Below are 17,558 nucleotides of genomic sequence, written 5' to 3' on the forward strand. Positions count from 1 at the left end.
CCACATCACATGGAGAATGAAGCGGCAGGTATAGCTCACGCTGCCAGGTGAGTTCTCGAGTGACAGTCATGTATATGAATGTGTAGGCCTATGCCTTCGTACTGACAGGTTGAACATTCATACACACATGTAGATGTAGCAACTGGGATCAGTCGTTTGCATAAATTGTGTACACTTGGACGCTTGAAACCGACACTCATGTGAAAAAAGTTATCCATGCAGAAGACATCCATAACATAAATACGAAGATACGATCCTTTCAAACAAGTCATGCCAATAGATATGCACGTGTTGTGTGGACATGCGAGCGTTGGGTTTCATCCCTAGACCTGGTTATTCATCAAGATATAGGTGAGCGTATCAGAGACGACACTTACGCACGCCTTACGAATGTCATTGAAATAAACAATCCCTCATCCACTCGTAAAAAAAAGTGCTAGCAGCAGCATAATCTATTCGGTGCATTCCTCCGAAGTGAAGCACCTTCTCACGTCATCATCTTCTCAGCGTTGACCCATGATAGATATTGATAAGACTGGGAAGATGACTGGATGCCGGACTTTCCTCCTCATGGTTAAAAGGCCAGCACCCCATCATCATTTTTTATATGTTTTGCCTGTATGTATGTATGCATGTATGTAGGCCTATGTCAATTATGCCACCCACTGCACTCCTGACCATCCCTGGAAGGAGGGATCCCCCACTCTGCGTTTCTTCTCAAGATTTCTTCCTTTCTGATTTTTTCTTGGCCGTATGGGGGCTGGGGTCAGGGCAGGGCTGTCATGAATATTTGTCCTGTTAAGCCCTTTGAGACTGTTACGGTGATTAATATATGGTGATTATTATACAAATAAAATTGAATTGAATGACGTCTGGGTGTTTACCTACACACTATACTGCAGACAGACATGCAGATCATCAACCTGTCTGTGCCTATTGTGTGTCATCACACACATTGGTTACATATTGGGCTAAACAGTGTGACCCTCGCTTGTACTACATCCCCCCCTCCCCCCTCCCATCATCATCATGTGTCACACCTCTCCTCCGCCCACGACAAGACGACACCCCCCGACCGAGAACGCGCGCATGCATCGTCGTCCGCTCGCTCGCTCGCGCGCTCGTCACTGTACTGTGACGTCACACCAGCATGGCGGTCAAGGTGACTTCGGCAGAGCTCTCCTTAAAGCGTTTAGACCCTTTTTTATCCTGTCAATTGCTGCATGTTTCTGGTTCGTTTTGTGGCGTGGGAGAACGGGTGAAGCGAGGGCAGAGTACAGAGGGAGCGGATAGATAGATAGCGTGTGTCGGGGGGGGAGGCTGTAGCATCACCGGGCTAACGCCCGGCGGTGGCTGCTGCTGGCCTTGGTGGGACATCCTCCACCACCTCCAGCTGCTAACCAGCTGTCAGACTCATCCGTGAGCTCAGACACCGCGGCTCGGCTGGTTTCGCTTCGCGCTAAACCCATTCTTTAATGCCCTGTGTTCGTCCTTGTCGCCTCGGTTCTCGGATCTAAAACCATTCGCGGCCGGCGCACGGTTTGTATCCTCCCTCTTCCATCTGAATGGTTTACATGGGTGCTAGCTTCCCCCCCCCGGGGCTAGCCTGTCCTAGCTCCCCGGTTGTTTGGTGTTATAGCTGGCCGGGTGGTTAGTTAGCTCGGGTAGCCCACCTCACGGTGCCAGGGGTACGGTGTTTGTAGCCCTAGTGTGTCGTGTCGTGTGAGCCCGCTGTGGAGAGGGCTGAGTCGTCTCAAGGTTGGGGCCGTTTCAAGGAGACCTCAACCCTGAGCTGCTCTGGGCTTGGTGTTGTGTTGTTCATATCATAGCTCCCCCGCTTATGAAATCATAATCCCCCCCGCTGCACCTCGCAGATGATGCACGGGGTTTTCTGCAGAGTTTGGACAACGTACTAAATCGATTTATTGTGAATTGTCTCCAGATACAATCCACCAAACGAGCGGACCCAGCTGAGCTCAAGGCAATCTTTCAGAAAGTAAGTACGATTTATTCTAATAACTTCATATATGTTCATGTTACTCCTTACTATGATTAAACAACAACAACAACCCATTGCATAACTCGGGGTTGTGTCCTGAGGTTGTGTCACGGGATCTAAATTAGGCTACAACATAGTAGATCATAATTGGGCTCCCACACAGTTTTAAGTCTCAAGCAAATTAGGGTTTATTTGAAGGCTAGTCCTGCAGGCTAGTTACAATTGCGTTCGAAAGTATGATTGGTTATGTAAAGTAATTGTAACGACTGTGTCATCAGCTGGTTCTATGCGAACCATCGCTAGCATATTGTGCTTTCGTTTTCCTCTTGCTTACCAAGCCCTGTTGGGTCTATGTGTGGCGGTATTTGGCTCACTTTATTATATAATTATTAAACGTCTCGTCTCAGTGGATGCAATCCGACTACGTTGTGCTTTGTGTATGAGCAGTGATTCGAGACGTAGGCAGAGTATTTTAGAGGTTGCATGGTTGTTTATTGCTGGTGACATTTGTGTGTGGCGGTCAGCCGAGGCTAGTGTGGGCATGCAACAGACGGAATTCTGTGGGCCCTAAACACAAACCCACACCCTTGGTGGCTAAGTTGGACCTGGGGGGGGGGGTGTTTTTGCATATGCAAAGTTCTGGTTGCCTTATTTGCAGTGTAGTGTTTCTGAAATGTTGTACGAAGGTTAGTGCTAAAATTAGGAGACGAGAAGTTTCCTAGACAGGTTTTCCTAGTTTCCTCGCCCCATAATAGAGAAATGTTGACCTACCCCACATACCCCAGATGTCGCGTGTGTATGTGTGTCTGTCTGTCTCTGTAAAGTGTATTTTACGAGGGTGCGTTTCACAAGCTTGAAACCTTGTGGTGTTGCCGTCTCCCCCTGCAGTATGCCAGCGTAGCAGACAAGGATGGCGAGAAGTTAATGACCCCAGGAGACTTTGTGCAGAAGTACCTGGGCCTGCACACACAGATCCACCACAACCCCAAAACTGTCCAACTCATCGCTGGAGTAGCAGACACCACTAAAGACGGGTAGATCCACACAAAAGCCTACTCTGTGTCTCACACACACACACACACACACACACACACACACACACACACACACACACACACACACACACACACACACACACACACACAGTGTTTATCATCGCTAATTGAAGTTGGAGTGGGTCTTGTCTGATCCACGGGCGCTATTAGGTCAGCTTACTGATTTAATAAATATAAAATCTCGTGGGCTATCTTTGTTATTCTATGATTAGTGCATGAATTAAGAGAGCCCCGATTATGTAGGTTAATCATTACATCTGAAAAGAGGAAGCGTTGAAAGTCCTTTTAGATCCTTTTAAACTTTTACTGTAGGTTGGGCAAATGTTCTCCAATAAAAAAAAAAAACCTTGTTGTACTCATACTCATCACCAGACATTGCATTATCATTACAGGACTCGTCCTTTTCCGTCCAACCAACCAATGCTGTGGATGATCTCTTGACAAAGTATAACCCCTGTTTATCTCTCTGTCTCTCCTCCACAAACACACACGCACACACACACACACTCAGACTGATCTCATTCCAGGAGTTCCTAGCGTTCGAGTCGGTGCTATGTGTCCCAGACGCCCTCTTCATAGTGGCCTTCCAGCTGTTTGACAAAACAGGAACAGGAGACATTTCCTTTGGTATGGAGAAACGCGATTCACGTGTCCCGTCCGTAGAAAAGTTGGTTTACCTCTCTGCCGTACGTCACACTCCCTGGGTGAACTGTGGAGTTCTACAAGGCCTTATTGTGTTCCGTCGGTTTTGTGCGACGTGACAAAGCCATGGTGATGGATTTCAGTGTGTTACAATAATGTGACTTTGTTATAGTATAATAATGTGATTGTTGGCCGGATTATCTCAAAGCTTGGCCTTCGACGTGTGGATTTTCTCCTTTGCGATGTTAATCACGCACGTTTTTGTTCGTACTTAGACGACATGCGACGTGTGGATTTAACGTGTGACGTAAATACAGATCGAGGCAGATATTGGACGGAGGGGTGTGTGTGTGGTCGTGGCTCACGGGGGGTGGTTTCTCGTTGAACATGCAGAGAATGTGCGCGATATCTTCGGCCAGACCACGGTGCACCACCACATCCCCTTCAACTGGGACTGCGAGTTCATCCGCCTGCACTTTGGACACGACCGCAAGAAACGCCTCAGCTACCTGGAGTTCACCCAGTTCCTACAGGTACCACTGGGTTGTAGTAGACGCACGCACGCACACACACACACACACACACACACACACAAAGTCACAAGTGTACACTACACAGTCACAAGTGTAGACACACACACACACAGTCACAAGTGTACACACACACACAAAGTCATAAGTGTACACACGCACACACAGTCACAAGTGTAGACACACACACATGCCACACAAACACACACACACACACACACACAGTCACAAGTGTACACACACACACACAAACACTCCTTGATATTAAGGGAGATTTTCCTTGCTCTTTGGGGGGGGGTGGCTGGCCTGTGAAGCCGTTGTAACTGTATTTCAGGGCTTTACAAAAAACATCAACATAAACTCACACTGACTTCCATAGTCCTCATGAGCATCATTGTCTTACATCAGCCCCACGCTGGCCCTAAAGACGTGTTGTGTGGCTCTGAGCTCCTGTGTGTCACCGCCCGGCCCCGTGGTGTGGGTGTGTGGCTCTGAGCTCGGCGCTGTGGTTGTGGGTTTGTGTGGCTCTGAGCTCCTGTGTGTGTGTGACCGCCCGGCGCCGTGGTTGTGGGGGTGTGGTTGTGTAGGAGCTGCAGCTGGAGCACGCCCGCCAGGCCTTCGCCCAGAAGGACAATGGCAAGAGCGGCGCCATTTCCGCCATGGACTTCAGCGACATCATGGCCACCATCCGGCACCACATGCTCACGCCGTTTGTGGAGGAGAACCTGGTCTCGGTGAGGGGGCTTCACTGTTCTCTGATATACAAACTGAACTCGGATATGGGGGTGGGGTGGGTCCTGAGTCAAATGGAGGGGGGCGGGGGGTGGGGGTTAAACTCGGAGCAGATTTACGACTAACATTACGATGAGACCAATTTGGTTTCTGTTTTTATCTGGGCCTTGTTGTCATTTTGCCCTCCATGTTATTTCTGGACAGGTGTGAGATGGGTGGGGGTTGCCAGTGCGCTTCCCCTCCGTTCTCTTATCTGGGCCCATTCAAACGTTGTTAAATGTCAAACCGATAATGTCACCAATAAGTTTGGAGGCGAAAGGGCAACGGCCCTGTTTGTTCAGTGGCCGGTCGGCCCGCACCGCCGGCGATAACAAGTCGCCGTTCCCTCCTCCAGGCTGCGGGGGGCAACACCTCTCACATGGTCAGCTTCTCCTACTTCAACGCCTTCAACGCCCTCCTCAACAACATGGAGCTGATCCGCAAGATCTACAGCACACTGGCCGGCACGCGCAAGGACACGCTGGTCACCAAAGGTATTGACACGCACGCATACAAACACACACGCGCACACACACACACACGCAAGATTTTTTTTTATACGATTGGGTGATGGTGACTCTTTTACTGTTTCTTTATCTGGCAGTACCCATAGCAACCGGTGTCGTGTATCCATAGCAACTGATGTCTTTCTCCCCCGTCTTCCCGTAGAGGAGTTCGTCCACGCCGCCAACAAGTTTGGCCAGGTGACCCCGATGGAGATCGACATCCTGTACCAGCTCTCCGGGCTGCACTCCGCCTCTGGGTGAGAAACGCTCTTCATCTCCATCATCACCATCATCATCACCATCATCATCAAAAAGCAGACTGTGACACAACATCAAATACAGGCAAACAGGATGCATGGACCCCACACTGTTTCTAACGTCACCTGATGTTGTGTTGGCTCCACCCCCTTGTGTGCGTCTCAATAATGTGTTGGCTCCACCCCCATGTGTGCGTCTCACTAATGTTGTGTTGGCTCCACCCCCTTGTGTGCGTCTCACTAATGTTGTGTTGGCTCCACCCCCCCCTTGTGTGCGTCTCACTAATGTTGTGTTGGCTCCACCCCCTCGTGTGCGTCTCACTAATGTTGTGTTGGCTCCACCCCCTCGTGTGCGTCTCACTAATGTTGTGTTGGCTCCACCCCCTTGTGTGCGTCTCACTAATGTTGTGTTGGCTCCACCCCCTCGTGTGCGTCTCACTAATGTTGTGTTGGCTCCACCCCCTTGTGTGCGTCTCACTAATGTTGTGTTGGCTCCACCACCCCCTTGTGTGCGTCTCACTAATGTTGTGTTGGCTCCACCCCCTCGTGTGCGTCTCACTAATGTTGTGTTGGCTCCACCCCCTTGTGTGCGTCTCACTAATGTTGTGTTGGCTCCACCCCCTCGTGTGCGTCTCACTAATGTTGTGTTGGCTCCACCCCCTTGTGTGCGTCTCACTAATGTTGTGTTGGCTCCACCACCCCCTTGTGTGCGTCTCACTAATGTTGTGTTGGCTCCACCACCCCCTTGTGTGCGTCTCACCAGGCGTCTGAACCTGGCGGACATTGAGAGAATCGCCCCACTAGAGGAAGGCTCTCTGCCCTACCACCTGGTGGAGGCACAGAAACAGGTAGTGTGTGTGTGTGTGTGTGTGTGTGTGTGTGTGTGTGTGTGTGTGTGTGTGTGTGTGTGTGTGTGTGTGTGTGTGTGTGTGTGTGTGTGTGTGTGTGTGTGTGTGTGTGTGTGTGTGTGTGTGTGTGTGCGCGCGTGCATTGAGTGACTGAGTGAGTGCTATCCGCTAGATAAGTCTGCAGACACAGATGACTTGAACAGGTGACATAACCACCATTTATTGAATGGCCACGTGACACTGACTCCAGACAATTGAAGACATTTAGAACGACGTGTGTGTGTGTTCTCCCAGGCCCAGGGGGACACGTCGAGGCCGGTGTATCTCCAGGCAGCCGAGTCTGCCTACAAGTTCTCCCTGGGTGCCATCGCTGGAGGTCAGTCAGTCCCGCTGGACCAGGCGTCTCCCCCCCCCCCCACCCCCCACAGAGACACAATACCACAATACCGAGGCTCAGACACCCCATGTTGTCTGACGCCTGATTGTGTGTGTGTGTGTGTCTCCACACAGCCACCGGGGCCACGGCGGTGTACCCTATCGACCTGGTGAAGACCCGCATGCAGAACCAAAGGTCCACCAGCTCCTTCGTGGGCGAGCTCATGTATAAGAACAGCTTTGACTGTGCCAAGAAGGTGCTGCGCTACGAGGGCTTCTTCGGCTTCTACAGAGGTGGGGCCCCCCCCCCCCCGCCGCGCCGCCGCGCCGCCGCCGGCCTCAGGCGGCTCTTCTTCTGCTGGTCCTCTCTTCTACCTCTTCTCTTCCTCCCTCTTCCTCTCTTTCTCTCTCTCCTCTCCTCTTCTACCTCTTCTGTGTTCACTAGGGCTGAACGATTTGGGGAAATAATCGAATTGCAATGATTTTGACCAATATTGTGATTGCGATTTAATATGCGATTTTTATTTTATTTATTAAGTTCCTTGTGTTCTGTATTATTCACTAAAAAAAGCTATGAATCATTCTTTAGTATGACCACCACAACATTGGAAGCAGTCAACATATAAACTGCTCTTTCCTTTAGGCCAGGCCGATGTGTTGAGACAAATTGATATTATAACATCTTTATTTAACTATTGAAGTGTAAAAGAAAAATAAATATAAATCTTACTGATCTCCAGTCAGTAACGGTAACAAATCACCCAAAAAAAGCATGTTTTAGTTTTTTTTATCACAGCCTTTGCGATTTACGTGTTCTATTTACATTGCGATTTTGATTTGAATTTGATATATGCATAAAGACTTAATTAATTAATTGAATCAAAGTGATAATGTATTGATTGAGTCTCTTTGAGTTTTATTCTAATCATTCTCTGCTCGTGTGAATTCAAACGCTGCCGTCCCCTGATTGGCTGTACCCTGTCCTCCAGGTCTGGTCCCCCAGCTCATAGGCGTGGCTCCGGAGAAGGCCATCAAACTCACGGTGAGTCCCCTCTCCTCTCCCTAACCTCCAGCCGTCCCCTCCCCTCTCCCTAACCTCCCCTCACCTCCTCCAGCCGTCTCCTGTGAAGTCCTAGGCCTGGGCAATAAAACAATAAATTATCATAAAGTGATAGACTTTTGATCAACATAAAACATGTTCAATATATATCGATAAGAAACTGGACCACCGAATCTAGCAGCTGGGTTTGTTACACAAACACGGTTCCATACTTATTTCCAATAGTTGAGTGTTTTTCATTATTGTATCGACATTGGAGTATTTATCAATAAAGAACAGTGGAAGGTCATATAAAGTGTTAAACAGAAGTGTTTAAATCCAGCACGGTAATCTTTTTAGGTCATTAAAATGATCAATAGTTATCAATATCGATCAATATCATCAAGTTATATTGTGATACGTCTTTCATGCCATTTCGCCCAGGCCTAAGTCCTCTCACCTCTCACTGTGTGTTCCTGTCTGCAGGTCAACGACTTTGTGAGAGGCAAGTTCACCACCAAAGACGGCTCCATCCCCATCGTTGCGGAGGTGATCTCGGGAGCATGTGTAAGTAGAGCCCACCCTCTGTAGGGGTGGTGGGGGACCCAGAGTGGCCGCCGCCGCAGGCCACGCCCCCGTTCAAGCACACCGTAGCACCCAAAGAGGAATCTACCCCACGAGGAGACCGGACTTAAGAGAGGAAAAGAAAGCCCACATTAGACTCGTATATTCAGACTTTATTTAATCATACGACCAAGCTGACAAATTGCTCCCTTAAGGGCTGATCATGGTCCCACGTTCACGCAACACAACGACCACGCAGAACGCTTCGACGCGGTCGTGAACCTTTATGGTTCTGCGTCGAGGTTTTAGTGAGCGGACCATGATCAGCCCTTGCGGCTGCGTCGACCTCGACGGAAGGTTACAATTTTTGGGAGGCGCCCAGGCCCTAGACTCTACATAGCCATTCAGTCCCTTATTTGTCTGTTGCACTATTGTTTGTTGTACGTCCTGGCACTTGATGAACGCACTTAATGCAGGTTGTATTCATTCATTGTACTTGTTAATTGTGTAGCATGTACGTAATCGTGTTGTGCATGTATGTTGTGCAGCATGTACTTAGTTGTGCAGCATCTGCAGTAGCTGGCTATCACTGCTGTATATCAGCCTGGCGATTGTTAGTACTTGGCACTTGGTTCTATGAACGTCTTTAAAAAACGTCTATAAAAGCGTCTGCTAAATGCCCTAAATGTAAATGGACGCAAGGAGGGTCCGCAAGGACGTAAGCGGTCCATAGCCCCCTTGCGTTGCGTGAACGTGGGACCACAATCAGCCCTTCAGAGAAGAAAAGAAAGTCCTGATTAAACTCTCATATTCAGACTTTATTTAATTATACGACCAAGTTGACTAGCCGCTCCCTTAGAGCGCCAGTGCGTCGTTCTCCCACCTGGCTGCTCTCTAAGACCTCTCCCCTGTTCCTCTCTCTGCAGGCCGGGGGCTCCCAGGTCATCTTCACCAACCCCCTGGAGATCGTGAAGATCCGCCTGCAGGTGGCCGGAGAGATCACCACGGGCCCCCGCGTCAGCGCCCTCAACGTGGTCCGCGACCTGGGCTTCTTCGGCCTCTACAAGGTACATCATCATCATCTTCATCTTCATCTTTATGAGAGAGAGACCTCTGTATACAGGCAGGGGGATGTGGGAGTGCTGCAGTACTTACTTATTATTTTTTTTTGTTTCTATTTTGTTACTTTTAACATTGCGTACTACTAATGCACTTTTTACACTTAATGGATGGGTTGGCTGTAAACCGACTTGCCCCCTCGGGGACTAATAAAGTAATCTGAATCTGAATTAGGCTTGGGCAATAAAACAATAAATTATCGTATCGTGATAGACTTTTGAACAATATCAATATAAAACATGTGCAATATATACCGATAGGAGACTGGACCACCGAATCCTGCAGCTGGGTTTGTTATACAAACACGGTTCCATACTTATTTACAATATTTGAGTGTTTTTCATTGTTGTATCGACGTTGGAGTATTTATCAATGAAGAACAGTGGAAGGTCATATTAAGTGTTAAACACAAGTGTTTGAATCCAGCATGGTAATTCCTAGTCTTTTTAGGTCATTAAAATGATCAATAGTTATCGATATCGATCAATATGATCAAGTTATATCGCGATACGTCTTTCAGCCAGGCCTAATCTGAATCTGAATCTGAATCAGGAGTTCACCTCCGCTGGCGTCTGGCTCCCCCTGGCCTCACATATCAAAACGATTTCTGACTTCCTCACACTCTGGTTCATTCTACTCTCTCTCTCTTTGTGTTCGCCCGTCCAGGGAGCCAAAGCGTGCTTCCTGAGAGACATCCCCTTCTCGGCCATATACTTCCCAGTGTACGCCCACGTCAAGGCAGAGTTCGCTGATGAGCAAGGCAGGCTGGGGGCTCTGCAGCTGCTCACCGCCGGGGCCATCGCAGGTAACCTCATTTAAGAAAAAGAAAGCAAGTTGAATATAGCTATAACGACAATAGAACTCACCTTGAAGAGTGATCTCATTCAAAATTCAAAAGAGTATATGTATATTTGTCATTCAAACTACTTTTTTTTTTTTTTTTTAATGATAATGGTATTTGTAATGCCAAGATCTAGGTTTTAGAGTTTGCTCTAGAACAGTCATTCCCAAAGTGTGGTCCGTGACGGTACTGCAGGTGGAAAAACAAAATAAAACATAAAACAATAGTTTTTTTTTAACATTCATTTTAACAATCAGTTTTCATTCACTTTCTTTTAACAAGCCTGTTGTACTGGTGCTATGACCAGTTATTTGTAGTGCTAGTAGGACTGTGTGTAGACATAATATTTTATTATGTGTATTATGAGGTGGTCCGCGAAAATTCTTGATTACAAATCCAAGTCCACACACACACACACAGTTTGAAAACCCTTGCTCTAGAATCTAATTGAGTGACCTGTGGTCTGTTATTGGTGACCGGACCTACAAAAAATTCAAAAATTCAAATTCAAAAAATTCAAAAACTCACTAACTTAAAAAAAAACAAGTTAACTTCTAAAACACTAATGACCCCGACGAGAGATGTCAACCAAGGACCCACCGGTGACCCACTGACCGCTCACCGCTCCGCTGCTTCCACCGCCAGGTATCCCCGCGGCCTCGCTGGTGACCCCCGCCGACGTCATCAAGACGCGCCTGCAGGTGGCGGCGAGGGCGGGCCAGACCACCTACACGGGCGTCATCGACTGCTTCCGGAAGATCATGCAGGAGGAAGGGTTCAGGGCCCTGTGGAAGGGAGCCGGAGGTGAGGGGCACGCCGGGGGGCTCATGGGGACCTCGGTGCTGCTGCCTTGGTCGTGTGTGTGTGTGTGTGTGTGTGTGTGTGTGTGTGTGTGTGTGTGTGTGTGTGTGGGGCTGTGTGTGTGTGTGTGGCCTGTGTGTGTGTGGCCTGTGTGTGTGTGTGGCCGTGTGGGCCGCGTGTGTGCGTGTGTGTGTGTGTGTGTGTGGCCGTGTGTGTGTGGCCTGTGTGTGTGTGGCCGTGTGGGCCGCGTGTGTGTGTGTGTGGCCTTGGCTACAAATGTCAATATCTGGTACTTATCTTTGGCAGCCTGGGCCACGTGCTTAAGCTTGTCATTAGGGGTCTCAGGATAGTAGGCAAAAAAAAGCAAGGGCAAAACAACTTGCCGAATACTGCTCCACATATCCTCCGTTATTGGAAGTCGCCACACATGGAGGAGAAGGTGTTGTGTGTCTATCCATAAAGATCTGCTGTTTGAACCGTCATCAGACCCACATTGCTGGATCATGCCTGAGCAACGTTTTGTATCTGTAACATTTATGCCCTTATGCCCTATGAATTGCGGACATAAATAAAGGTGTGTGTGTGTGTGTGTGTGTGTGTGTGTGTGTGTGTGTGTGTGTGTGTTCTCTCTCTCCCCTCTCCAGCGCGTGTGTGCCGGTCCTCCCCTCAGTTCGGTGTGACTCTGTTGACCTACGAGCTTCTCCAGAGGTGGTTCTACGTGGACTTTGGCGGACAGTAAGTACAGCCTCTGCAGCTCACTACTAATGTGGTTGTAAGCACACACACTAGCAGAGGCCTGTAAGAGGCTGCCAGCCCCCACAGTGTCACTGGGTTTGATCCAGTAGAGTTTAAAGGTCCCATGTCACGCCACCAGGTGTGAGTGTGATTAGCCGTTACAAGCCGCTTTGAAAATCTGTCTTATGACATCACAAGTGGGCGTGTCCACCCAGATGTGTGACGGACGGATGAGCAACGTTTGCTACGGTCCCACCGGGGTAGGGTGGTAGACTGATCTCTCCAGCCACACACATCTAGCTGGACACGCCCACCTGTGATAAGAGACTGATTTACAGAGACAGATAAGAGTCATAAGAGACCGATTTTCTAAACGGCTCATCACTCCCGCACCTGGTGGCGTGACATGGGACCTTTAACCCAGAGCCCTTCCAGCGTGTGACGTCCACAGCCTCTTGTGGACACTGGGTATTGAACCCTGGACCTTACAGCTGGGCATCATTTCATTATCTTGGTTCCCCCCCCCCTTCATTTAATGTTAATACGATTCTCAGGGCAAACCATCTTTTCTTCCTCTCCTCCTCCTCCTCCCCCCTCCCCTCCTCCTCCCCCACAGCCGTCCGGCGGGCTCCGAGCCCACCCCCAAGTCGCGCATCTCGGAGCTGCCCCCCATCCACGCCGAGCACGTGGGCGGCTACCGTCTGGCGGCCGCCACCTTCGCCGGCGTGGAGAACAAGTTCGGCCTCCACCTGCCCAAGTTCAAGTCCTCGGGCGTGGTCCACATACAGCAAGGGGAGGCCGCCCAGATGCCGGGCCCCTAGAGCCCCCCCCCCCCCCCTGCGTATCGCCGTCTCTCGTCTCCTCCCCCCCACCCACCCACCACCACCACCACCATTACTACTACTACTGGGAGAGAGGGGGAGACACACACACACATATACACATACATATACACACACACGCATATACATACATACGCACACATATACATACGCACATACACACACGCACATATACACACACACGCACATACACATATACATACATACGCACACACGCACATACACATATACACACACACATATACACACATACATACGCACACATACACACATATACACTACACACATATACACTACACACATATACACTATACACAAGTACACTATACACAAGTACACACACACACACACACACACACATTGTAAAGCACTCCACATGAGGAGCCATCAAACGGAAGAACAAAGCATCTCGGCGGGGGCCGGGCGCGACGGAGAGGAGGTGGAGCGGGCGTAGCTCCGGCTCTGCTGCGTCCCCCAGGGGCTGCATGCGTCTTCTTGTGCTCTCCCATTATGTGTATCCTTCCCCCCAACCCCCCCCCCAACCCCCCCCCAACCCCAGAGCATTTGTAAAAAAAAAAACGAAAAAAAAACAAGAACGAAAACATTTAAACTCCAGAGGGAGACGACCCCTTAAGCAGAGCATTTGGCACTATTTGTTTTCTGTCGCTCGCGATTCATGATTAGCTTCTCTCTCTATATATATATATATATATATATATATATATGATTTATTTTCTGTCTGATGCACAGTGTGAGTAGGACTTCTCTGATTGGACAGTGAGCATGGAGCAGGGGGGGGGGGGGGGGGCTTCTTAGAGCAGGGTGTTTGTTAGTTGAAGAGTTGGTCTTGATTGGCCCGCGCAGTGACTGTACATATTGTAGATCTGTACAGAGACGCCACCGTGACGGATGAATAACAGTGAACTGATTCCGGGAGGGATTGTTTTGCTTTGCCTTGGCTTTTAAAGAAGAAGAAGAAAAAACAGGAGGTCTGTGATGGGCTTTAGGTCTGGTCTGGCTTCACGGTGTTGAGACGGAGATGTTTGGCCTTTTGATCTCTGAGAATCGCTCTTACTGATGTACAGATATTTTTCATTCAGTTGTTTTCTTGATAAACAAACAGATAAAAAAAAAATCACCATTCGGTTGAAATATCTAATAATACCTTTAATGTATATCAATGCATTCATTGTACTGTATTTTATGGAAATAAATCGTCCATATTAATTTTAACCAAGCTGACTTAATTTATTTAAATGACAAAGTACAAGGGGGAAGGAATGGGCAGTACAATATGTCTTCATAAAATGCAGGGTTTGGTCGTCGATTACATTGTTTCTTTCATACTGATTGCGTAATTTGAAAATGCGGATATGATCAACGTCGTGAGCTCACTTTCAAATGTACAGTTTCAAAACCGCTTCGGGGCCGGGTTGAATAATCCAGACTGCATTTTGTAAAGAGTAGGAAGAGAAATACATGGTCTTTCATCGTCGTCTTAATAGGCTCCCTAAAAGGGGACGGGTCGGGAGAGTCACCTAGTATCCAATACACTGAAAACACCGTAAGACTTTGGTACAGGAATAAAACGTCTTAACCTAGGTAGTGTCAACAAATTCAAGGAAATGTAAGGACATGTTTTTTTGTTTTTTCTTTCCGCCAAGTAACTAAATTACTGGCTGTAGTGCTAAGAGACCAGAAACAAACCACTTCAGTCTAAGACCGCTCAAAGCAACAGGCTGTGCGACAGTACAAGAGATGACGATAATAAATCATGATAAACACAAAAGGCAGAATAAATATTAAATATACTGATGAAACTCAAAACGATGACTCAGGCCAGAGTGTGAGTGTAAATTAATTCAGGACCTTTTCAAAGGGGCCATGGAAAGGTTGCACGGCAGAGATATGTTAGCTAGTGTAGTGCACATATTCTCCGTGCTGCGAACACACACACACGCGCAAAATCCTCAGCCAAGTGTAGCGTAGACCTACAGCGAAATAGTAAAACATGTAAAAACACTCAAATGGTAATAAAAAGGTGCAGGTACAAAGGTTTTGCATATTTTAAAAAAAGAGCTTTGACAGTTGAGGTTTTTTAAAAGAGAGTGCGTGGTCTTCCAAACTGAAATCCTGAGGACGCCGGGCATAGAGCTAGAATAGACAGAACAGACTCACTCTTTACACTTAACGCTGGACTATTGGACACAGGCACTACTCAGGGTGTTGAGCCTCTCGAATCAGACTGCCGTTTTTTGATCCACACGTTCCAATTCAAACCCATAACATCGTCCTTCCTGCAGCTACACACACACACACACATCCACAACCCCCCCCCTAACACACATCATCTCTAACCGGTCCGTCTCCCCCACAAAAGACAACAGAAGTCGAGTCTTATCGACAACCGGTTTCTTGCTCTGTTCTGCCGTCTGTTCTGGTCGTTCTAGCTCTGTAGCGCCTGGGCCTGGGATCAGTGGGCCGTCAGATGGGTTAGTGTTTAAGTCAGTGGTGAGGATGAAGCTGGAAGCGAGAGAGAGAGACCGGAGCGCTGGGCGGCGGTGCAGCGGTACGGTGGGGGCGTGGGGTGGGGGGCATGGGGGGGGCGCCGTCACGGCACTTCAGGCGGCCAGCTCCTCCGCCTCCTCGCGGTTCTCGTTGATCTCGGCCAGCGTCCGCACGAAGCGGGTCCACTCATCCGCCTTGGGGACGCAGATTTGCTGCAAGGAAACGAAACAACAGAAGGGTCACCGAGGGAGGGGGGGGGGGGGGAGGGGGGCGTGACTGGCAACCAGAACCCAAACCATGGGGACAGTTGAACAATGAAGACCTGTGGTAATTAGTTTGTTTACTACCGGTAATTACTACTGGTGATCGACCGATATATCGGCCGGACGATATAATCGGCCGATATTCCGATATTCATTCATATTTTTCGTCTAATTTTTTATTATTATTATTTCTTTTTTTATATATATATTTTCTCCCGCCATGATTTAGAGACAGTTCAATAAATGTTGTAAACTTGTAACATTTGTTATCATCATTGTGTCATTTTTATGATGTTAATAGAGGGAGCAAAAGCAGTATCGGCTCCAAATATCGGCTCAAGAAAATCGGTATCGGCGTATCGGTCATCGGCTAAGGAGGCTGATGGAAAAACAAATCGGTATCGGTATCTGCCCTAAAAGATCCATATGGGTCGATCCCTCATTAATACCAGCATTGGCGGTAAATGACAGCGGCATGTCACAGACACAATGTTTATAAGATTAAGATAATGACACAATCAGAGCTAGTTGTGTACTATTTTGTTGTGTACAGACTAGTGATAACAGTCCTCATCTCAGTGCAGGGCGGAGGGCAGACTCACCTCTCCCACGTCGTAGACCTGCACCTGTCCGTCAGAGTCCCCGGTGGCGATCTCTCGTCCGGAGTGAGACCACCGCACGCGGTTCAGGGCCGGGGCCCCCTCCACACACACGCTGGCCGTGGGGACCTTAACACCCCCCCCGCAGACAAATGGTAAATGCTCCTCATTTATTTAGCGCTTTTATCCAAAGCGCTTTACAGTGTTGACTGACATTCACCCATTCACGCACACATTCACACACCGACGGCGGAGTCGACCACGCAGGGCGACAGCCAGCGCGTCAGGGTGAGGCGTCTCGCTCAGGGACACTCAGCTAGGAGGAGCCTGGGATCAAACCAGCAACCTTGCGGTTACCAGCCAACCCGCTCTACCTCCTGAGCTAATGCCGCCCCGACAAACCCCCCGTTATCAGACAGAAGCACTAGTTGGTCATTAAACAGATGCTGCCTGATACTGAAATGACTGACAGGTCTGAGCAATGTCATAAGGGAGTGGGCGGGGCATAGTGGCCAACGGTGGGTGCCCCCGGATGGGCTGTGGTGGTCATTGGGTGTCGAACCCAGAACCTTTTCAGCTGGGAGTCAAACACGCTGACCGCTAGACTTCAGATCATGCCCCCGGAAAAAAAAAGCAAACCTCTTAGGTTTCAGAAGAACCTCTCCTCTGCATTTTAATAATTGAGTGACCCCTCACTAGCCTCATGTATTTTTATGTACACTCATGATGTGTGTGTGTGTGTGTGTGGTGTGGTGAACATGTGTGTGTGTGTGTGTGAGTGCACCTCGGTGTCATTGTTGAGGTTCCACAGGTCCAGGCGCCCGGCCAGGTCCACGCAGGCGAACAGGGCGGGGTGGGTGGGGGACCACATCACGTCGTACACGTAGTCGCAGCTGTCCTCGAACGAGTACAGCGGGCGCGTGCTCTGCGGGAGACGAGAGAGAGGCATGGGCAAAATGATTCTTTTCTGGGAATCAGTTCTTTCAGTTCCCTTCACTGTCACAAATCGTTTGTTTGATTCGTTCGTTCAGTTCGTTCAGTTTGTTAAGTCATATGGTCAGTTACGTCATTTGGCAGGGCATCTCAGGTGTCTGGCCTCATCCCATTGCTTTTAAATATGAGGTACGCCCGCAAACAGAGCCTTTAAAACCACCAGAAGGTGCTCAGGAAAACAGCTGATTTCCACTCGAGCATCACAAGTGTGGTTTGAAAACGTTTTAGACTCAATCAATATGAGAACGTTTTAGACTCAATCAATATGAAG

General features: G+C 48.8%; 1 protein-coding gene and 1 pseudogene across 3 annotated transcripts in view; one reads left to right on the forward strand and one right to left on the reverse strand.

The window, feature by feature from the left end:
• The first annotated feature begins 1,103 nt into the window (after window positions 1-1,103).
• On the forward strand, window positions 1,104-14,157 carry slc25a12 (solute carrier family 25 member 12). 2 transcript variants are annotated; one of them, XM_084480767.1, is made up of 18 exons: window positions 1,104-1,162; window positions 1,943-1,996; window positions 2,888-3,033; window positions 3,566-3,681; window positions 4,090-4,229; window positions 4,814-4,960; window positions 5,353-5,491; window positions 5,667-5,760; window positions 6,524-6,608; window positions 6,903-6,984; window positions 7,119-7,277; window positions 7,973-8,025; window positions 8,509-8,589; window positions 9,513-9,653; window positions 10,372-10,510; window positions 11,192-11,350; window positions 11,992-12,082; window positions 12,699-14,157. In XM_084480767.1, exons 1-18 carry the CDS (start codon window positions 1,151-1,153, stop codon window positions 12,901-12,903), a joined length of 2,043 nt encoding a protein of 680 aa, XP_084336893.1. In that variant the 5' UTR covers window positions 1,104-1,150; the 3' UTR covers window positions 12,904-14,157. The 2 variants fall into 2 exon arrangements, with proteins under 2 accessions (XP_084336893.1, XP_084336894.1); XM_084480768.1 differs by lacking the exon at window positions 1,104-1,162 and adding an exon at window positions 1,192-1,539.
• A 136-nt stretch (window positions 14,158-14,293) lies between these two features.
• LOC311361229 (dynein, cytoplasmic 1, intermediate chain 2a-like) overlaps window positions 14,294-17,558 on the reverse strand; it is a 16,391-nt pseudogene continuing 13,126 nt past the window's right edge. The window contains exons 13-15 of the transcript XR_014684192.1: window positions 17,079-17,219; window positions 16,298-16,423; window positions 14,294-15,644 (exon numbers count right to left, since the gene is read on the reverse strand). The product of XR_014684192.1 is annotated as a dynein, cytoplasmic 1, intermediate chain 2a-like (transcript). The remainder of the gene's footprint in view (window positions 15,645-16,297; window positions 16,424-17,078; window positions 17,220-17,558) is intronic.

This window comes from Micromesistius poutassou (assembly GCF_964030765.1).
Source record: "Micromesistius poutassou genome assembly, chromosome: 16".
In the NCBI taxonomy this organism is placed as follows: Eukaryota; Metazoa; Chordata; class Actinopteri; order Gadiformes; family Gadidae; genus Micromesistius; species Micromesistius poutassou.

What these genes read in the sequence shown, in the direction of transcription:
- slc25a12 (XM_084480767.1), top strand. An exon ending in GCAGACACCACTAAAGACGG is followed by an intron (nt 3,034 to 3,565) that starts GTAGATCCACAC and finishes ACACACACTCAG; the next exon opens with ACTGATCTCATTCCAGGAGT. An exon ending in AGGTGATCTCGGGAGCATGT is followed by an intron (nt 8,590 to 9,512) that starts GTAAGTAGAGCC and finishes CTCTCTCTGCAG; the next exon opens with GCCGGGGGCTCCCAGGTCAT.